Source organism: Pseudophryne corroboree, chromosome 3, assembly GCF_028390025.1.
Source record: "Pseudophryne corroboree isolate aPseCor3 chromosome 3, aPseCor3.hap2, whole genome shotgun sequence".
Taxonomy (NCBI): Eukaryota; Metazoa; Chordata; class Amphibia; order Anura; family Myobatrachidae; genus Pseudophryne; species Pseudophryne corroboree.
In genome coordinates, this window is record NC_086446.1 from 313,784,420 (window position 1) to 313,807,969 (window position 23,550).

At 42.6% G+C, this 23,550-nt stretch overlaps 1 protein-coding gene across 7 annotated transcripts in view; it reads left to right on the top strand.

The window, feature by feature from the left end:
• ATP6V0A1 (ATPase H+ transporting V0 subunit a1) overlaps positions 1–23,550 on the top strand; it is a 196,835-nt gene that overhangs the window by 159,128 nt on the left and 14,157 nt on the right. For 2 of the 7 annotated variants that reach the window (XM_063959439.1, XM_063959440.1), the window contains exons 17-19: positions 1,607–1,714; positions 6,560–6,667; positions 23,098–23,193. In XM_063959439.1, the coding sequence (XP_063815509.1) occupies positions 1,607–1,714; positions 6,560–6,667; positions 23,098–23,193 (312 nt within the window). Of the gene's footprint in view, positions 1–1,606; positions 1,715–6,559; positions 6,668–9,171; positions 9,190–23,097; positions 23,194–23,550 lie in introns of all 7 variants that reach the window. The other 5 variants (XM_063959441.1, XM_063959443.1, XM_063959442.1 and 2 more) reach the window with 3 other exon arrangements.

Below are 23,550 nucleotides of genomic sequence, written 5' to 3' on the forward strand. Positions count from 1 at the left end.
TGCCTGCATGAAATGTAATCACATAGTCCTCCAATAGCAGCAGCATTCCAAGCCTATACAAATCTTACTTCATAGCCAGTTGAAGGTCCACGTTTCAATGCCGTTTATTGTTAAGGCATTTTCATCAGAACATAGGGGCAGTTGGTGTAGCTTTCATCTGTAATATCATGGACACAACATCTTGCATGGAGCAGACCTCGATTGTGCTAGATTAGCAGGCAGATCCTAAGGCAAATGTTTGGTGGGACAAGGAGTTTTTTTTACTCTATTGATAATATTTGCAAAAAGTCCCTGTCAACATTTCTTTATTTCTACGTGTCAGGTGAAACAACCCTTTAGGCTGTAAGTAGAGAAAATAATTAAGATTTCTATAAATTGGAGAATGGTTCCTCCCAGTCTAAACCAAATCATATTTATTTACACCAGAATAACTCATGTTGCTTCCTAGGAGCAAAGCATTTCTAAGTGGCCACAGGTTGCTTCCTGAAGGGCATCACAGCTGAGTAAGAAGCCCTTCTAGACCTCAAAAGGCTAGAAATACAGACTCAAGGCATGAAAGTGATTGGTGCTCATCTCCACTTCATCAGCCACCCCTAGTCACACTCCATGTATAATACGTAGGTGTACAGTACATAGGGTATATTGGAAATTCTTTTTTTCATATCTTCCTACTGGTTCTCGAAATATAGAAATGATTTTTGTTGACCGTTAAATGGCTGCCATCATCATCCATGTCCCAAATTCTAAGAGGGGTCATTTTTTTTTACTCCAATCTTTTCCTGATGTCTGAAGCAGGTGCCCTTCCTATTTGTGTTAGATCTGTATGCCCACAGCAATTTTATTGCAGGAGATTCACATACTCTGCTGCATAGTACGGGACGTCAGGCGAGAGTGGAAGGTGGTGTTCATCATTCTCTATTAGCATCTTTCTCTTTGTTCTTTTTCAATACGCCCTAAAATAGCTATTGTTAAGTGTAAGGGCTTTGCCAACCCAGTTGCTAAGTGGGAGATGGATGAACTCTCTTTCCTTATCCACCATATGTTTTATATCCGAGATGTTTCTTTCTCTCTCCTTTTCCTCCAGATAGGCCTGGAAAAATGCTATCCTCTAAATTCTTTAGATTTCAGTGTTTTTTCATCATCAGTTTTTGGGCCTTCTTGGGCAGTATCATCTAGGCATCTGTGGAGCAGATTTGTAGAAGAAAGGAACAGAGGAATTAGGGGGTAATAGGGTAGACAATGAGTCATCCTTCATTTCATGTGCCCTGTTCCCTAGGATAGCCTAGGAGATAGCTAGTTAACAGTATATACAAAAAAAAAATCCCTTTTAATAGCTATATAAGAAATCTAAGATTTGCAGATGGAACCTACAATTTCTCTGATGAAGCAGTAGGGTTAAATGATAAGTAACTTCAGGAGTTATATATGAGAAAATAGATTGCTATGGAGATTGATAGATAGAAGTAGTGCAGTTCACTTGAGCTTATGGCTGGTATATTGCTTGGATTTGTAGTTTAGCGAAAATGATCATCACAGTATGCTTAGAGTCTTTATTTGTAATTGGGATAGTATGAGCAGTAGTCATCATGGTCCGTCTATCTTCCAGAAAGGTTTGCAGTGTTTCCTGGTTGTGTGTGCCATGCTGTGCATACCTTGGATGTTGGTCTTTAAGCCTGTTGTGCTACGCCGCCAATACTTGTGGAGAAAGCATTTGGTGAGTACCCAACACATACCAAATATACCTTTTGTGTACGTGCCAATAACTTACCACTGCACTGTCATATGGGGCCTGCTTCGCTCTGAGATCATAGTGACTGTGCAGTGGTAGGAGCTCCCGACTTTCAAAGAGATCACACAAACACATACACACATCTACAAAAGCTATAAACAGATCTACAATGATGGGTTGGACTGTGTCTGAATAGCTGACCCTAGATTAGATAGTGTAGACACACACACACACACACACACACACACACACACACACACACACACACACGCTCTAAAGCCATTGATTTGCTATACTTTTAATTATATATAATTAGTGAGCTCCCTACTGTAAATTATAAGGATGTGGGCCTTCACAGAGAAGTTATCTAACTGTGTAAAGGCACTTGGCCAAATGCTTTGAGCAGGCCATAAAAATCTATAATTTATTCAGTAGGTATTGGTAATAATTTACAGTAAGGGGTTACGTGTTCTATATAATAATTACATTTTCCTAATGATTACTGACATGACATCAGAACTCGCCACTTATTAGACAACTATTGGTTTTGCATATTACTGTATGTGATTTTTACAATCTATTGTGCTTTATGTAGCTTTATGTACACATATCATATTTAATACAACCAAACACAGAGCAATAAATATCTCGTGGCAGAGCAAGCAAGGGAACAAAAAGTAACTGTATAAGTAAAAATCTCTATACTCTCAATTCTGTGTTCTCTTTTAACTATATTGTGTGGAAAGTCTAGTTAGTCTAAATCAGTGGTTCCTAAACTTTTTGTAATCATGGCGCCCTAGAGTATCAGAATTTATTCACGGCACCCCTAGTCCAAAGGTTTCTTTGAGAATTTTAGAAAACAATAAGTAAATTATGTTTATGTGTCATCCTTAGTTGCTATAGTGTGGTGCGGGACAATATTTGCTTCTGTTTGTCCTTATATTTTATAATTGGCAGCCACAAGCACTGGTTTTGTCTATTACTTTGACCAAAAATAGTTTGAATTGGTCCTGGACCACCAATCCAAGGCACCTTTGCTAGTGTTCTGAGGCACCCCAGGGTGCCTAGGCACATAGTTTGGGAACCACTGGTCTAAATACTGTTTATTCTGCAACATTTTACAAAGCAAGTCCTAGACATGCTTTGTTCCACATTTATTGCAAGTGTTCTAAAAGTTTTCAGAATAATTAGGCCACAAAGTGTGTAGTTTTATTGAAGTCTCTGGCTGACACACAATTAAAATATCTTGTCATACTAAACTTTTAATACAAAAAGAGACAGCAGCGCTCGTGGGGGACAGGAAAAGAGGTCAAATTAATTGGAGAGCTGACATAAACTAATTTATAAAAATTACAATTGGTGATTGATCACTGGATAATACCGCAATTAAATAAGTATCTATAATGTCCACAAGCAGATGTGATCCACAGACCGCAGCAGCTGTGTATATGCACTTTGAAAGGCTTAGGCTCAATGCCGCAGAAAATTATAGTGCCTGTTCCTTTAGCGACTGTAGCAGTTGTTGTGTGTAACCAAAAGTTGTTACAATGTGTCCCGACAAGAGATACTTAGTGCAAATAGGTGGCTGTTCATGCTCAATAATACAGCTCTCCAGTGTGCATTGGAGACAGTGAAGATTCACTTGTATTAATATTTGACCCCGCAGACAGCTAATGAAACAGGTGGCAGGTATTAATTACCTTTCCCCTGGGCTGGCGACCCCAAGCGTCCTCGGGTGCAGTCCAATGAAGTGCCCACTTTTGTGCTGGTGAAAGGAGTGCAGTCTGCGATAGGTTTGACCAGAAAAATTTAGCTCTTTGGGGTAATTTCAGTTCAGCACCGGGAAGGAGCTCCTGGTGCTATTCAATTCAGCGCACTGTATCGGAGGAGGCTGGTTCTCACGGAGTAAATAGGTTGTTTAGTTGCGAGAACTGGCATTATCGGACTTAAGTGCCAGGCGCAATGTTGTTTCTGTCTTGCTATGGGCTAAAAAAAAAAAGCCATTGCACCAGAACTTTTGTCGGATTTCTGCTCGCAGCCCCGGAGGGGTGCGAGAAGAAATCCTCCCGTCGGGCATTGCATAAATTGCTGAATTGAATAACTCCAGGAGCTCTTTCTCGGCGCTATTCAATCCACGCTGAATTTAATTGACCCCTCTTGGTTGTTGGACATAGGCTGTCAAACAGTCCTATGAAGTGGGGAAAAAAACAGGTTATTTAAGAAACTACCACATTCAGTGGCAGGGGAATGCATGGTAATTTGGTGCAATGAATGATCTTTGTGTTGGGATCCAGATCTGATCTTTCCTGCCTCTAAATGTACAGTATTAAGGCCCTCATTCCGAGTTGATCGCTCGCAAGGCGATTTTAGCAGAGTTGCTCACGCTAAGCCGCTGCCTACTGGGAGTGTATCTTAGCATCTTAAAATTGCGAACGATGTATTCGCAATATTGCGATTACAAACTACTTAGCAGTTTCAGAGTAGCTCCACACTTACTCGGCATCTGCGATCAGTTCAGTGCTTGTCGTTCCTGGTTTGACGTCACAAACACACCCAGCGTTCGCCCAGACACTCCCCCGTTTCCCCGGCCACTCCTGCGTTTTTTCCGGAAACGGTAGCGTTTTTTCCCACACGCCCATAAAACGGCCTGTTTCCGCCCAGTAACACCCATTTCCTGTCAATCACACTACGATCGCCGGAGCGATGAAAAAGCCGTGAGTAAAAATACTATCTCCATTGTAAAATTACTTGGCGCAGTCGCAGTGCGAATATTGCGCATGCGTACTAAGCGGAATTTCACTGCGATGCGATGAAAAATACTGAGCGAACGACTCGGAATGAGGGCCTAAATACAGTGTCACCTGGATCGTGTAGCAACTAGAATGCAAGATGCCTTAAGATGCAGATAACAGCAGATCGAATACTACTACAGTGCAAAACATTAGTCAGACTCTCCACTCACTGTATGAGGTACTGTATGTGAAAAGTTTAAAATAGGATTATAAATCTTTACACATAATTATAATAATAAAATAGCAATTAATGAAATATATATATATTTAAAAAAAAACAACCACAAAGCAAAAAGAGCACCTAAAAAAAAAATTTATCTGAGTGTATATCCAAATATGAAGTAGGGATAAAAAAAAATCAGCTCTGGCCATAAAAGAGGGTTAATTAATATAAAGTTTGCATAACAATAATATTTATATGCGGAATACTCGGAGTGGCAGAACAGTGGCGTTTTACTTAAAAACAAAATATATCTTCTAGAGGTGAATCAGTGAATATTAAACTCTTACCAGCTGGATGCAGTTCAGGAATTAGGTATTAAACTTAATGAACGTATTATGACTTGATAGGATACAAAGGAAGAGGAGGGGTAGGCAGGATTGTAGGAAGACAGGTATATACTGATATGTGTACATAATGTTTGTTTATAATATGAATATGAATTTATGTGGCACTTACAGTGTCTTTATAGAGGTCTATGTAATAGGTTCCAATTTTTGGAGCATTATAGAAAGTTGTTAAAGGAGTACTTCAGTCTAAAATGACAAATTAGATTGATGGATTTCATTGAGATATCAGACAGTCCTTTAGATATGGACAGTCCTGTAGATAGGTTCCCCCAAGGTTCCAATAATCCAGTTCTGTTCTTTACTGCCATCTATCTAAACACCTCCTCATTGAAGTCTGAGTATTTCAATTACTTTGATAAAAGTGGTGCCTGACTGAAATGGGCAAGGGGTAGTAGGAGAGAAGAGAGCAGTGCTGGACTGTTGGGGTCCCCGGGGTCCTCACAAATTTGTGAAACCCTAAAGACTTACAGGGAGATTTAGCAAAGCTTGGAGAGCAATCAAGTGGAAAGAGAAATTACCAACCAATCATCTTCTAACTGTCATTTTGCAGACCATTGGGCAGATGTATTAATCCTGGAGAAGGCATAAAGAAGTGATAAAGCGGTTATAAGTGCAAGGTGATAATGCACCAGCCAATCAGCTCCTAACTGTCAGTTTACATATTGGAGCTGATTACCTTGCACATATCACTGCTTTATCACTTCTTTATGCCTTCTCCAGGCTTAAGACATCTGCCCCACCGTGTTTGAAAATGACCAGAACTAGTTGGTTGGTGCTTTATTTCTCTCCTTTTTATCTCCAAGCTTTAATACATTTCTCCCTATCACTCACAACTAACTTTTCAGTTTTGAGTTTAATTCCTATTTGACTTGCCTATGTGATTTCACGCCTTTGTAAAACCTAATGCAAAATATAAGCATATAATTTAATATGAGGCCGTACAGACATTCTCTTTATTGATCCCCTAGTGACAGACCTCTGTTAGTCATTGTTTGTGCCATTCACCGTCTACTGTCTGTATGCATTCCAGCATGTTCTCTTTCCTAGAGGGTGGGTTAGCTTTTCCTTGTGTGTTTTATAAGTTAATAAGGTTAACGCCACCACCATGTTATGGGATAAGAGAAGCAGACACCGTTATATTAATGTGTGCGTTGGCAGGCCCCCTCTTATCACTTAAGTGGCAAGTAGCGCTAACGCTATTAAATTATAAATCAGGGTTTCTCTTTTAAAAAGTGCTGACAACGGGATGATTAAATTAAGTTCTTGTGTTATATAAATGTGTTTCCTAGTGGCCAGTAACAGATCTTGAAGGAACTGGCTGAACTAATCCCTGCTTGTAAATGGGTTGAGTGGCTTGGTCATATTATAAACAGATGTCGGGATATGGGATGGGGAAACAGAGCATGCTGATTGGCTGAAAGCCCTGACCCTGATTTATAAATACCCCTCCCCGCACCCACTAATCCAGGGTACGCATAACTTCGGAGGTATCCGCGTTGGTAATGGGCCCACAGAAGAAGATGCCGAAATTATTCAGCATGACCAGCTGTCCATGCACTCGGAGGAAGGAGAAGAGGTAATACATTTTATACACTCCCTTTACCCCTTTGCTGCTAGAGGAGCCCACAGTGCTTTCATCTGCAAAGTGGTGCAGGCACAGCTGGCAGTGAAGGGTTCAAATGAAGCTCATATGAGAAGAACATTGCTTTGAAAGGTCAGTCCCTCATATTCTGTACAGCTTTCCTTTTACCCATGGCCTGTTTTTCATAGTCTTTGGCCCTAACTATTTTTATAGACAAGATACTGAGATACTATTCTCCTGCTTCTTTCCAAATAGGATTCATAACTATATTTTTCAAAATGCGCTACATTTTCATTTGTTTCCCTCAAGCCCATATTGTGTAATTAAACTGACAAATGAGCTTGGTTGATGGAAAAGAAACAGTGTAAGAAAGTTGTAATCTCTCTGCTGTAGAACACTCCTCTTTTCAGAGGGAAGTACTAATTGGAAAATACTACATTTCTTGTACAGTAATTCAGGCTTATGGTAGCCACACATGCTGTGATTTTGGTGGTTATTCAGGCCATTTCAATCTAAACCTAATTGGCCGCAAACAAAGACACTTGGGGCCTAATTCATAGTTTATTGCAGCAGCAAATTTGTTAGCTAATGGGCAAAACCATGTGCACTGCAAGGGGGGGGGGGGAGATATAACGTGCAGAGAGAGTTAAATTTGGGTGGGGAGTGTTCAAACTGAAATCTAAATTGCAGTGTAAAAATAAAGCAGCCAGTATTTACCCTGCACAGAAACAAAATAACACACCCAAATCTAACTCTCTCTGCACATGTTGTATCTGCCACACCTGCAGTGCACATGGGTTTGTCCCAACTGCTAACAAATTTGCTGCTGCGATCAACTCTGAATTACCCCCTTGATCTTGTATGCTGACCACAAACTTAGGGTTAGGCAACTTTTCTTGTTTGATTTGCGGACATTCAGCATTACAACCAAAAACATTTGCGGAGTGCCACTACCATTATAACACATACAGACATTTACAATAGTATTACATGGGTATTAAAAATGTTAATGGCTTCCCTGTGTGTCCTTCCTGTTTTTGAAGATGGTTTGCTCATGATGAGTTGATCATTTGTAGTAGGGAGACAAAGACATGCTGCTTTTCTACTGTTATTTGACTGTAAGCAGGACTAACGGTGTCAGCATTCTCTCACCAGAGGTCTAGGCTTCGTTAAGTATGTAGGCCACACTTCGGTTCTTCAGTTTTGAGAGAGTCTAGTTCTCCAAAAATGTCTGATCTGTGAGGGAAAGAGGCTACCTTCTTTTTTTTCCAAAATACTTTAAATGGAACAATTTGCAGATTCTACTCAAATATCTTCTACTTTCTAATAAAAACCTAATTGTATGTTACATGTCTTACTTCTAGTTTAATGTGGTAATATTAATAAAAAAAATAGCAAGTGAACATAATCTTGAAATATAAATGTTACATTTCCATGTACTACTTTTAGCTGTGAATTGTTTGAATTTCTGACATATTGTATGCTTTAGAGGTGTGACATATAGTGCATGCAGTCCAAGTTTGGACTTCCTTCCTTGTTACCTTCACTCTGTAATTACAGCAAAATTACAATCATTGCTCGTGTTTCAAGCCTGCAGGATATATGAACCTGGGGAACTAAAACTGAGGGGAAAAAAATCAGGCCTAAACATTAACAATATAATTGAACTTTGTAGTGTATTTTGAGGAAGTTTGGCCTATAACCAGAGCCATAACTAGTGGTGTGCGAGTGGTGCGGTCCGTTGCGCAGTGCCCTGGTGTCGGCACTGTTGCTGCTCAACTGTACTTGCATGTGGCGTGCAGGGAGCCTAGAACGGTACCCTGTAGCCAGTAGCGCTACTGCATGGATGCTTCGGGCAACGACTACTTCCCATAGCTGGAAACCCTGCCCTCTAGGAAAGACATCTTGACATCATAGGTTTAGGGGGCAAGGTGGCACAGGGCGCACTGCCCCCTGTCACAGCGTTGCCTGTGACCAAACATTTTCACCAGGTAGCAACATGTTAAAGAGGCCGGAATATCAGTAACAACGCAAGTCATAACAAATGCCCATTTAATATAGTTCTCCTTTCATCTACACACAGTGAAGGCAATCACAATGCTTGGTGTCACTTAGGAGAACTGGTTTCTAGTGGATTGATAGATTGAATATTGGTTAGGCTCGTACAATGGCTGCCTCCACCTTATGTTGGTGACTAGGCTGAGTAACCGTTTCAAACACTGATTGTTTTCCATTGTGTAAACCAACCTAAAAATCCTATCCATTCAGTGTCTGTTAAAAATGACCTTTCAATTATTTATTCTATTGCAACTCTGTAAATATCTCTGTTATAATATTCTACATATTATTACTTTATTAAATATTCTTTGTTTTTACTTTCATTGTTGTCTTTTAGACTTATCTAGAGGGACTGAAATTTTAAAGTGATTATTTTATCGCTAATGTGTATTTCTTTCTATTTTAACCCTGTATTAAATCTGGATTTATATTATTCCAAGCCTGCCGTGGAGGAAGTGGTAAGAGTCACGTCCGTTGTGCATGCCATCAATCAGCCACGGATCCTGCCACATGGTTTACTCATCATCGTTTTCATTTAACCATTACAGGATGATCTTTTCATTTTAATGTTTTATGTTCGCTTGGTGGGCTTTGCCAGGGCTTCAGGAATCAGCTGCAATCTAACTGCATACATCATCCATCTTCACACCAATCTTGCTGCTCATTTGCTTCGTAGTCTTTGACCAACTTAAAAGTGCAGCTCTTAGAAAAGAACATTTTTTCTCTCTTTCATAAAATTCCATATTTTGTAGTGCAGCATACATTATGGTACATTATTTACCTATCTACCAAACTGATGATTAATATGGTTTAGTATGTAAGTCCAAACAGTCTATTGCAGAGTATCTACACTGCAAGATCGCTTTGCTTTGCCAGATGCTTCAAAAACATCCTGACTGTTGAGGGTTAAAAATAAAAAAATTAACCCCTCCCCCATAATATCCTATTATTTTCCATGTTATTCCTACATCTGTGAATACTGTGCTGTTAATCACAGACCAATGCATCATTGTATGCAGCAGGAAACTGCACTTTTAACTTGGGTATGTCAAGGCTTAACGTCATACAAAATGATACAGTACATAAAATACAGTATATGTATATATAATTTAATACATATATTTATGTGATTTGTATTTAGCGTTTTAGAATGTTTAATTGTGTGCTTTTAAGTGTGAAAATTTGTATTTTTATTATTATTAATCATAATTTTGCTATAGAAATATAGGATTCTATGGCAGATAAAAACCATCTCTAGTCTGCACTTTTTATTCCTAAAATCCTCAAACTCTGTTTGGTTATTTGCTTTTTTCAGATTTAGGATTGCCTTATGCTTATCCTCAACATTTTTAAATTCCCAAACCATATTACCCTCTACTGGGAGATTATTCCATCTGCCTACTGCTGTTTCTGTAAAGTCATTTTCATGTATCCCCAACCCTACACATGAAGCAGTCTATATAATGCCTATCAATCAAATACGTATAGGCTGCACATTGTACTATGTACGTGTAGATACACAGGGCACAGGTGTATAATCTGACATATATGTATGTTTTCTATACAGTGTGTGTATATATCTATATATATATCTATATATCTATATATATATATATATATATATATATATATATCTATATATATATGTGTATATATATATAAACCAGACAACTCCAGTTGATGTCACACAATCTGGCCATTGGGTTGCCATGGCAACTACTGACACTGCTTGTCGTGCTAGCACCGTTAATGTACAGGAAAAGAAAACTGCATACAGTATATAGAACCCCAGTTATGGAGCACACAGTTAGATAGCTAGCTCTGTGACAAGAGAGACTCAAATATCCCCCAAATGGGTTCATAAGTAGGCTTACCATACTATCCCTTTAAATTGGGCCATTAATTAATTACACAGGCTCTGTGGTTGGCTGACTTCAAGTCTGCATTTCACCTGGTTTTAATCCGCCACAGAACCTGTGTAAATCCATAGGCATCTCGGTTTAAAGGGATAGTATGGTAAGCTATTCATAAGGCATGATTATAGCAATTAATGCTCAATAAAGTAAATCAAAGTAGGAAAGCTAGATAATAGAAAACCGAACTAGGCTGAAAAGGGATTCATAATATAAATGGTGCCTGTTAAAACATACTGACACAAACACATTGAGTAAGGCAAACTAAGGAGCAAACTTGACCAGAGTTACGGTAAGGAAAATTAAATGAAAAATATAAAAAATTCAAGATAACAAAATAACATCTGAGGAAAATAACAAATAAGAATGAAAAAATAAAGATGTAAATAATAGAAAAAAAAAAGAAAAAAACTAAATATGAAGGCACCACACTATACAGGAATACCCAAAACCCCAAATGATCCACTTAGCAAGAATCAATAGCGACCCTTCCAAATTGGGAGGACAAAGCCATTTTAAATTCCTTCAGCACGGATATAACCCCTCACTTATTTGATATATGATAAACACATTACAGATATCCACCCCTCACACAAAGTTCCCCAAACACAGATTCCCCCTCACACAGATGGCACAGCTAGCCAAGCACAGAGGATCCCCCTAGTATAAAGAATATACCCCCCGTCACCACCACCACCACTGCTGGCACACACATTTCCCTTAGCAGAGAAGACACCCCCCCCCCCCCCCCCCTCACACAGATATACCCCTCACACAGAAGATGCCAGTCCCTGCATAGTGAGGAGGTGTCAGCTACTGGAATCTGCAGGGAAACCCCCTATACTGTTACACAGTCGTTTACAAGCCCCCTGTTGTCCACAGTGGACCCTCCTTACCTTTTTCTCATGTGTGTGCAAATTCCTTCCCTCCTTAGTGTTGCTGCTGAGCTTTGATATACCTCCTGGTAGGGATGGCTATAGACCATTGATGATTCAAAATCAGTCTATGGCCGATGTTGAATACTTTTACCATCAATGGTGCATAACCAGATGGTTATACACTATCAATGGTAACTCTATACCCAATGTTTTTTTCTCCTGTCATTATCAGGGCTGCTGATGCTGCACAGGGCTGCTAGTCTGTTAGCCAGCAGCCCTGTATAGCGTCCGGCTCTTACACTATGTGTAAGAGATGGGAATGGGATGTCTCGCATCTTTCAGAGGCTGAACTCGGCCCCACCCCTGGCTCTCAAACCGAAGAAGAGCCAGTAGCCGCGCATGTGCATAAACACTGATGGTAAAACCATTGGTGGATATGCACAGAATAGTTACCATCCATCATTGGTTTGTATCAGCATCGATGAAGGTAACGCCAATGGCCCTCCCTACTTCTTGAACTGGTGGTCACCTGGTTGTCAGAGGTGTTTATCAGAGCTCCAGACATGCCCCCCCCCCCCCCATAGTTTTAGGGGTGGGAAGGAGGTGACTTGTAAAAATCCACAGTTTTTGGGGTCGCCGAGCTGAATAGTGAGACTCACTATGTTGTTTCAGTCCAAATGTGTGTGTGTGTGTATATATATATATATATATATATATATGTGTGTGTGTATATATATATATATATATATATATATATATGTGTGTGTGTGTGTGTGTATATATATATATGCTGTATATAATATACACACACACATTTTGTTTTTCACCCCTTCTCACCCCCCATGCTGATGGGGGCTGAACTTGGACTGAGACGACATAGTACATGTATTGGACTGAAACGACATGTATGTGTATTTGTTTATTTTTTTTCAGATATAAATACATAACCACCTTATTTCCAGTCAGGAGAGAATAGTGTCTCAATTATCAGAGGTTAACCTGTCACTTGAACTAAACATTGCCGAACCTCTCAGAGAGCAATAGGAGGAAAGAAGACATAAATATGTTGACTCTTAAATGCATTAAAGGAAAGCTTGATAGTCAGCAACTGCTTTTCTGCTGTGTAAAGGGTACCGACAGCTCTCCCAGTGACCTTAAGTGCTGTGCAAAATATTTACCTTTTTACCTCAAAGGAGGAGCCCTCAGGAGAGTGAGAAGCTAAGCAAGGAGACCTAGGGTCCTTTGGAATAGAGTCAGCCTATTCCTGCAAACCTTACATATTTAACATACAGCGGGCAGAACTTGGCCTGTCGTCCCAGCATTTACAGCACTGAGCAGGGCAGCATCAGAGGCGGGACGTGGCAGAGAAGGAGGCGGATTATTCTCCTCAGCGCCAGCCATTTGACAGCATCAATCCGAGGAAAGCCTGCCCGGAGGTGTGGCCTGACAAGGCAGTGGTGGACGGAGCATGTCCTGTTGTAAGTCTAATTAGTTTACCAGGAAGTCCTTCAAAATTAAAGTTATACGCATGGAAATACTTCAAATTCCGTAGCGAAGCACGGGTATTCAGCTAGTAAGTTAGAAATATCTTCTTTGTATTATTCTAATAATTTTTATAGTCAAAACTCTGCAGTCTGACAAGGGAGTATGACAGGGGAGGCTCTGTGTCTCCTACCTACCCTGACTGCATGTCCCAGGTAGATAGATAGATAGACAGATAGATAGACAGTTTGCTTTAAACTGAAATGTAGAATTTACAGTTTGTAGAACTGACTCGTGTAAAAAATATATATATTTTCTTTTACGTCTTAGGGGATACTGGGAATCAATTTAGTAACATTGGGGTATAGATGGTTCCACTTGGAGCTATGGGCACTATAGAAGTTTGATAACGTGTGCTGGCTCCTCCCTCTATGCCCCTCCTACCAGACTCAGTTTAGAAAATGTGCCTGAAGGAGCCGGTCACATCTCTGGAAGCTCCTGAAGAGTTTTTTGCATTTATTTTTAAAGTTTGTTATTTTCAGGCACGATTGGATGGCACCAGACTGCCTGCTTCGTGGGACTTAATTGGGGGAACGGCCCAACCCCACTAAGGGTTAATAGTCCCGTTCTCCGCTGACAGGACGCTAGCTCCTGAGGGAACTATTTGCAAGCCCCACTACGGCAAGCGTACATTCCCGCAGCACGCCGGCACCCCTAACAGAGCCAGAAGAAAGAAAAAAGTGGTGAGTACTAAGCCGGCGTCTAGGTGCTTAGTTTGCGACCCAGCTAAGCTTGGCTTTAGCAATAAGGGCACCTTGTGCTGGTTCTATCCACTCTCTGTGTCTCTCGGGAAGGGCTCTTTGTGGGTTAATTGTGCATTTAACCTTTTCATGTGTGTGTGCTGTCACTGCTGCAGTATGTCAGGCAAAGAGTGTGTTTAATGTGAGGCACAGTGTTCCTCTTCTCCTGGGGGTTCGCTAGTGTGTACTCAGTTTAGTTTCCCTTCTCAGGCTAGTGGGGCGGAGCCAGCATGGCTGGACTTCATTAGGAGGATGATTTCCACCATCTCTACTAAATTATCTCATAATGAGAAAGAGACGCCGAGTTTATGCAAAAGGACTCAGTAGTCAGACCAGCGTCTCAGTCCTCTACTATTTGTCCACAAAAACGTACTTTGGCCCAGATCCTGCATTTTGACTCTGATAATGAAGGATCAGAAATTTAGAAAGGTGAAGTGGACATAGAGGTAGGGGAGGGTACTCGGTCGCAGGGTGTAGAGGTTCTCATTGATTCTGTCAGAGAAGTCCTAAATATCCCTGATAAGGTGACAGAGGAGTGTGAGGAATCTTACTTTAATATAAAGAAAAAATCCTCAGCCAATTTTCCTGTATCAAAGGAACTAAATACCCTGTTTGAAGAACCGTGAGTTAATCCAGATAAGAAATTTCAAATTCCTAGGCGATTATTATCATCTTTTCCTTTTCCTCCTGAGGATAGGGGAAAAAAAGGGAAAATCCAGCGATAGTGGATACATCAGTCTCTAGGTTCTCACGTAAAATAGTATTACCTGGTCCTGGAGCAGCCTCCCTCAAGGATACAGCTGTTCGTAAGATTTAATCTTTGTATGCAACTGCAGTGGTGGCCCAGAGAGCCACTATAGCATGTGGGGAGAGCCATTGCTAAATGGTCTGGTAATTTAATTGAGGGATTAGACACCTTACCTCAAGAGGAAATTGTGTTACTCCTGCAGCACATACAAGACTGCAAACTTTATGGTGGAAGCCATTAAAGAGATAAGTTTGCTCAATGCACACACTACAGCTATGGCAGTGTCGGCATGCAGGGGATTATGGCTACGTTAGTGGACTGCTGACGCGGATTCCAAAAAAGGTGTAGAAGGCCTGCCGTTCACAGGTGAGGCCTTATTTGGTGATGAACTCGACAAGTGGATCTCACGTGCTTACCCGCAAGTCCACTTATTTACCTTCTGCAGTTCCGCCAGCCAGGAAGGCCTACTCTGGACCCAATTTACAGTCCTTTCGGACTGCCAAGTTTAAGGGCAAGGCCAGAGGTGCTAGAGGTAAACCACGCAAACCAGCGACTGCTGGTTCACAGGAACAGTGCTCAGGCCGGCTACAATTATTCAGTCACACCTGGACAAGATCTTGCCAGGTTCCCTGGGTCATAAACCTTATATCACAGGGCTACAGGCTGGACTTCCAGGATCTCCCACCTCACAGATTCTTCAAATCAGGCTTACCAGTTTCACAAGACGCAACAGTAAACTTACAAGAAGCAATTCAAAAACTGTTACAGACCCAGGTCATTGTTCCAGTTCCACCTCATCTACAAAACAAGGGATACTATTCCAGCTTGTTTGCAGTTCCGAAACCGGACGGTTCGGTAAGACAGATTCTGAATCTCAAATCATTTAACCCGTACTTACGAGTGTTCAAGTACAAGATGGAGTCTCTGAGAACGGTGATCTCAGGTCTGGAGGAGGGGGAATTCCTAGCGTCTCTGGATATCAAGGATGCGCACCTTCACATTCCTATCTGGCCGCCTCATCAGGCTTATCTACGGTTTGCTCTGCAGGACTGTCACTACCAGTTTCAGACCCTGCCATTTGGTCCCTCTACGGCATCGAGGGTGTTTACCAAGGTGATGGCAGAGATGATGGTGTTGCTCCGCAGACAGGGAGTAAACGTAATTCCTTACCTGGACGATCTTCTGATAAAGGCTGCGTCCAGGGAGTAGTTGTTGGAGAACATTGATCTCACAACCAGACTACTCCTGGATCATGGGTGGATTCTGAACCTACCAAAATCTCACCTAGAACCAACGCAGAAGCTTCATTTACTGGGAATGATACTGGACACAGAGTCTCAGAGAGTATTCCTTCCCTTGGAAAAAGCAATGGTGAACCAGTCGATGGTTCGGGCTATCTTGAAGCCGACCCGAATCTCAGTACATCTGTGCATCTGCCTTCTGGGGAATATGGTGGCTTCTTATGAAGTAATTCAGTATGGAAGGTTTCATGTGAGGGCCTTCCAGCTGGATCTGTTGGACAAATGGTCCAGATCGCATCTTCACATGCATCAGCGGATTCGTCTGTCGCCAAAAGCCAGGATCTCCCCCCTGTGGTGGCTAGAATCTTCTCACCTAGTGGAGGGTCGAAGGTTAGGGATTCAGAATTGGATTCAGCTAACCACAGACACAAGCCTCAGAGGTTGGGGTGCAATCACCCAGGGTGTGCATTTTCAAGGAAGATGGTCAAGTCAGGAAGTCATCCTTCCAATAAACATCCTGGAACTCAGGGCTATCTACAATGCCCTTCTGCAAGCCTCATCTCTTCTTCAGAATCAGGCCATTCAAGTTCAGTCGGACAATGTGACTGGACACCAGTTACATCAACCGATAGGGCGGAACGAAAAGCAGAGCCGCAATGTCAGAGGTGTCAAGAATTCTCCTCTGGGCGGAAAAACACGCGGTGGCATTGTTGGTGATCTTCATTCCGGGAGTAGACAACTGGGAAGCAGACTCCCTCAGCAGGCACGACCTGCACCTGGGGGAATGGGGCCTCCACCCGGAGGTGTTCCAGTGGCTGACACGTCGGTGGGGTGATCCACAAATCGACATGATGGCCTCTCGACTCAACAAGAAGCTCAGGCGGTATTGTTCCAGGTCGATGGACCCACAAGCTGTAGCAGTCGACGCCCTGACAACTCCATGGGTCTACCAGCTTGTGTACGTGTTTCCTCCCATTCCTCTGATCCCAAGAATTCTCACAAGAATAAAAAGGGAAAGAGTTCAAGTAATTTTCATTGCTCCGAACTGGCCATGAAGGGCCTGGTATGTGGATTTCTCGAGATGCTAATAGAAGATCCGTGGCCTCTGCCTGTTTGAGAGGATCTTCTGGAACAGGGCCCGTTCCTCTAGCAAGATTTACCTCGGCTACATTTGACAGCATGGAAGTTGAATGGCTGATTCTAGTCATGAGAGGGATTCCTGACAAGGTCATCCCGACTATGATCCAAGCCAGGAAAGGGGTAACGTCAAAACATTACCATTGTATCTGGAAGAAATATGTTTCTTGGTGTGAGAGCAGACAATATTCTATGGTGGAATTTCATCTGGGACGTTTCCTGCTTTTTCTGCAGTCGGGAGTTGACATGGGCCCATGTCTAGGCTCCATAAAAGTTCGGATTTCGGCCTTATCTATTTTCTTTCAGAAACTATTGGCTTCTCTCCCTTAGGTCCAGACATTCTTGAAAGGTAATGAAACTTAACACATCCCTTGTCAAATGGGTATACGATGTCTTCTCCAGGTTATGCAGGCCTATGAGTCCTTTCGTTCAGGTGAATCTTCTCGTTATAAATGGCTCCCAGTTCATGTCAAAATGGAGAGAAATAAGAGAGAAAAAAAATGTGTAGCACCGTTTACAACAGCTAGAATCGAGAATTCCACACAATGAAAGTTTTTAAGGGCGTACCCCACTCACACAGAAACAAGTAAGTGGGTTCCCGTAAAGGTATCTTTATTGCTAGTTTTTTTCACCAATCCCCTCAGGTTAGGTTCACGTAATTAAGCGTGCCTGAATCTCACACCACATGGGGTACTGTAAACACGTAGGGGTAGCGTCTGAGGCAATTTCAATGCGTACCCTCACTTACACAGAGCAAAGCCAGAACATTCATATAACGGTTTCTTTATATCAACAAAAATCCTCAGGTGCGTACCCCAACTCACTTTTTTTACGCGCCCTGGACACAGATAAATACCAACACTTGCTTCTTCTATATATTGTTTTGGTAAAATCGGTGATTTTTACATAGGTATTTTGTCAGTGGACGGGCTGCTGTGCGCCAAACTTGTAGACCCTCCCTATTTTCTCTTTTTTTTATTCTTGAAAGGTGTTCTTCACATCCAACCTCCCTTTGTGCCTCCCACGGCACCTTGGGATCTCAATTTGGTTCTGACATTCCTCCAATCGGACTGGTTTAGATCGTTACAGGAGGTAGACGTAAAGTATCTTACGTGGAAGACCGTTACGCTGTTGGCCTTGGCTTCGGCAAGGTGCGTGTCAGAGCTGGGGGCGTTGTCACACAAGAGCCCCTACTTGATTTTTCATGAGGACAGAGCTGAACTCAGGACTCATCAGCAATTTCTTCCTAATGTGGTGTCGGCATTTCACATTAACCAGCCAATTGTGGTCCTGGTTGTTACTGACACCTCTGCTACTTCAAAGTTCTTGGATGTTGTAAGGGCTTTGAAGGTTTATGTACGTCATAGGAAATCGGACTCGCTGTTCGTTTTATATGATGCCAATAACATTGGGTGTCCTGCTTCAAAGCAATCAATTGCTCGCTGGATCAGGCTCACTATCCAGCATGCTTATTCCACGGCAGGCTGGTCGATTCCTAAATCTGTACATGCCCACTCTACTAGGTCGGTGGGTTCTTGGGCGGTTGCCCGGGGTGTCTCTTCATTACAGCTCTGCCAAGCAGCTACACGGTCAGGTTCGAACACGTTTGCCAAGTTTTACAAGTTCGATACCTTGGCCTCTGAGGAACTTCAGTTTGGTCAGTCGGTTCTGCAGGAACCTCAGCACTCTCCCACCCGGTTTGGGAGCTTTGGTACTTCCCCATGGTATTAAATGGATTCCCAGTATCCCCTGTGGACTACGAGAAAAGTAATTACTGGTAGGTAATGAAAATCCCATTTTGTCAGTTGCAGCTTAATGTCTGTTTGCCGGGTGCCCTCCAAAGAAATGTACTTGCAAATTCTGGCAGCACTCTGTCTTTACATACAATGAATCAGTTCTACAAACTGTAACTTCTACATTTAAGTTAACTGCAAACTGTCCTGACAATGGTTTGTAATAAACCAAAACGCAGAATTGACAGGTTGTAAAACAGATTCATTGTATGTAAGGACAGACAGAGATGCCAGTATTTGCAAGTACTAATATATATGGTCACAGTACCGATGTTGGGATCCCGGCTGTGAGATGGGGAGCGCGGCGAGGCCCCTTGCGGGCTCACTGAACTCGCCACACTGCAGGCTCAGTGGCGAGCTGAGCTCGCCACAGGTTCTGTTGCCACTCTGTGGGTGTCGTGGACACCCATGAGTGGCAAAAGTCCCTGTTAGTCGGCATGCTGACTGCTGGGATTGTGAGGGGGGCGGCATGTAGCTTTCTGTATTATGATAACTACTGTACATCCAATATAAATAAATATGTATATAACATACATACATATTTCCTTCAGCCACAACATTAAAACCACTGAAAGGTGAATTGAATAACCTTGACTATCTTGTTAAGTAGCCAGTGAACAGTACTTTCTTGAAGTTGATGTGTTGGGAGCAGCAATTACGAGCAAGATAAAGGATCTCAGCCACTTTGACAAGTGCCAAATTGTGACATCTCCAAAACAGGAGGTCTTTTAGGGTGTTCCTGTTATGTAGTGGTTAGTACTTACAAAAAGTTGTCCAAGGAAGAACAACCTGTGAACTGTGACAGTAATGGGTGCTCAAGGCTAATTGCTACACGTGGAGAGCGAAGGCTAGCCATCTGGACCTATCCCACAGAAGAAATATTATAGTATAAATTGCTGAAAAAGTTAATGCTGGTTATGATAGAATGGTGTCAGAACACACAGTGCATCTCAGCTTGATGCATAGCTGCAGACCGGTCAGAGTGCCTAAGCCGCTCCCTGTCCACCGCCGAAAGCGCCAACAATGGGCACATGAGAGTCAGAACTGGACCATGGTGCAATGAAAGACGGTGACCTGGTCTGATGAATCACAATTTCTATTACACCATGTGAACTGCTGGTTGGATGTGCATCAATTACCTGGGGAAGAGATGACATCGGGATGCACTATGGGAGGAGACCAGCTGGTGAAAGCAGTGTGATTCCCTGGGCAATGTACTGCTGGGAAAGCTTGGGTCCAGGCATTCATGTGCATGTTACTTTGACACGTATCACCGGGTGTGGTAGGGTATGCCGGCAGCCAGGCTCCTGGTGACCAGCATACCGGCGCCGGAATCCTGACTGCCAGCATACCGACAGCTGGGCGAGCGCAAATGAGCCCCTTGCGGGCTCGCCACGCTATCTATTCTCCCTCCAGGGGGGTCGTGGACCCCCAAGAGAGAGAAAAGATGTCGGTATGCTGGCGGTCGGGATTCCGGTGCCGGTATGCTGGTCGTCAGGAGCCCGGCCGCCGGCAAACAGAAGACCACCCCATATCACCTACCTAAACATTGTTGCAGATCAAGTACCCACCTTCATGGCAGTGGTATTCCCTGATTGCAGTTGCCTCTTTCAGCAGGATAACGCACCCTGCCTCAATGCAAAAGTTGTGAGGTACATGACAAAAAGTTCAAGGTGTTGACTTGACCTCCAAATTCCCTAAATCTCAATCTGATAGAGCATCTGTGGGATAGGATTTGAATATAAATCAGAGTAATGGAGGCCCCACCTAGTAGCAGAACCTTTAATCTAAGGGGGGGGATTCAGAGTTGATCGCAGCAGCAAAATTGTTAGCCAGTGGGCAAAACCATGTGCACTGCAGGGGGGTGAGTGGGTGGGGGAAATATAGCATGTGCAGAGAGAGTTAGATTTGGGTGGGGTGTGTTCAAACTGAAATCTAAATTGCAGTGTAAAAATAAAGCAGCCAGTATTTACCCTGCACAGAAACAAAATAACCCACCCAAATCTAACTCTCTCTGCACGTTATAACTGCCACACCTGCAGTGCACATGGGGGGTCATTCCGAGTTGTTTGCTCATTTTTTTTGCTATGGAGCGATTAGTCGCAAACTGCGCATGCGCAATGTACGCAGCGCGCCTGCGCCAAGTAAATTAGCACAAAAGTTTGGTATTTTACACACGGCGTAACAAAGTTTTTTTCATCGTTCTGCTGATCGTAGTGTGATTGACAGGAAGTGGGTGTTTCTGGGCGGAAACTGTCCGTTTTCTGGGAGTGTGCGGAAAAACGCAGGCGTTTCAGGGAAAAACGCGGGAGTGTCTGGAGAAACGGGGGAGTGGCTGGCCGAACGCCGGGCGTGTGTGTGACATCAAACCAAGAACGAAACTGACTGAACTGATCGCTATTTGTGAGTAGGTCTGGAGCTACTCAGAAACTGCTAAGAAATTTCTATTCGCAATTCTGCTAAGCTAAGATACACTCCCAGAGGGCGGCGGCTTAGCGTGTGCAATGCTGCTAAAAGCAGCTAGCGAGCGAAGAACTCTGAATCACCCCCATGGTTTTGCCCAACTGCTAACATATTTGCTGCTACGATCAGGTCTGAATTACCCCCTAAATCCGGAATGTTACAAATGTACCAGATACCACAGAAGACCTTCAGTGACTGCATTGGGTCATTTCCACATGCAAAATATTTACAAAATATATAAAGTAGAAACAAAATATATAAAGTAGAAACAAATATATGATTTTAACTATAAAGTGGGCAACACTATTTTCCAATGTTTGTTTTCTATCCAGTAGAACATTATACCCCACAGTGGCCCTCATTCCGAGTTGTTCGCTCGCTAGCTGCTTTTAGCAGCATTGCACACGCTAGGCCGCCGCCCTCTGGGAGTGTATCTTAGCTTAGCAGAAGTGCGAACGAAAGATTAGCAGAATTGCGAATAAATAATTCTTTGCAGTTTCTGAGTAGCTCCAGACCTACTCACAGATTGCGTTCAGCTCAGTCCGTTTAGTTTTTCCCTGACACGCCTGCGTTTTTTAGCACACTCCCGGAAAACGCTCAGTTACCACCCAGAAACGCCCCTTTCCTGTCAATCATTCACCGATCAGCAGTGCGACTGAAAAGCGCCGCAGGATCCACAGCAAAACTGCTAAGTTTTTAGTTAAATAACTAAGCGCATGCGCCCTGCGTGCCTTGCGCATGCACAATTAGCAACAAATCGCAGCATAGCGAAAATCGGCAATGAGTGAACAACTCGGAATGAGGGCCAATATTTTATAGTTGGTTTATTTAAAACCAGAGACCTCAATAAAAAAATAAAATACTAGAAGTTAACGTCGACAAAGTTGAAAGGTCTGTAGCCAGTAAATCAAGTAAGAGAAGGTAATACTGTGCGACTGTGCGGCAATCCGGTAGAACAACCAGATCATGTAGATAGATATGGTTGTGCGGCAGTTAGGAGGTGACCAGTTAGCACAGTCTGCTGTTTTCTGTATACACAAACAGATCGTGGTTAGTAATTCATATTTTTCCATCTAATATCACATTTAATGAAATGAAATAACTTTTGTGTAAAATAGCCCACCAATTTTCATTATTGTTAATATAATTTTTTTTATCCCAATATAGCTGTAAGTCCTCAGTTTATCTATTGGATGCTGAGCATGAAGTAAGCTTAAAGAGCAAGTAAATCCACTATTTCAAATAAAATATATTTATTAGGAATCCAGTCAGGATCCCGGCTGTCAAAATGCTGACCCGGAATCCCGACACGTATACATGTATCGGAATGGCAGCGCCGGCATCCCGACAAGGTACACCACACCGACGCCAGGATCCCGAACGAGGGAGGGAGGCGGGTGGCTAGGTTTAGACTGCGGGGTAGGTTCAGGCGCCACCATGGAGGATCAAGCTGTGGGGAAGGGAGGGATAGGGGGCCATGGTGGGAAGGTAAGTATACTTACCTACTCCCTGTCAGGATGGCACGGTTGGTCACTTCTCTACAGGGCAGGTGCATCCTTGCACATCACCTTGTGTGGCACTGTCCAGATGGTCAATGCATTAAAATCCTTCCTGTAATGTGTTTTTTTTTTTTTTTTTCTGCTTTGTAATTACTTTAGTTAAATAAATCTTCACCTATAAAGCAAAGCGAATCACAACAGAAAATGAGAATTGCATTCATTATACAGAATTGTACTATGCAAAATAAGGACATCCTCACTGTAATTGCACCTGAAAATGAAAGATGTGGTAACTGCAGCACAACCCCCCCCCCCCCCCCACATCCCACACCAGTATATATTAGTTCTTGCTGACCCTCATGTTTGTCATCTAGTATTCCTGCCTCTGTCTCATTTCCCCCTCCATTCCCAGCTCTCCAACCAATTCTCCTATCAAGAAGATTCTGTAGTGATTGCTTCTGAGGAAGTAGAGCAGGAGGAAGTTGTTGTTATGGTAACAGTCCAGTCTGTAAGTACGAAGTGCTCTTCCACAAATAAAGGGTGACCAGCATTACTGATATTGTTTCCTAATAATAGAATAGTTTATTAGGATGCCCCCAGATTACAGCTGTCAGCGCTTACACAAATCAGTCACGGGTGTGCATTTATTTGGGGCACTGTGACAACTCACAGACTTTTTTCCTCAAACCCCTGGCTGGGTCACCAGTCCAGATAAGGCATCTTCACCTACCTATCCTGGTTGTGGGCAGCTCTCAGACTCGTTTCTACCACTGGTGAACACACGCCTGGACTTCCGTCACTGCCTCCAAGCTGTGTTTAATGTAGTTAGCTGAATGTAACATGTTTCCTTATTCTCCCTGTCCTG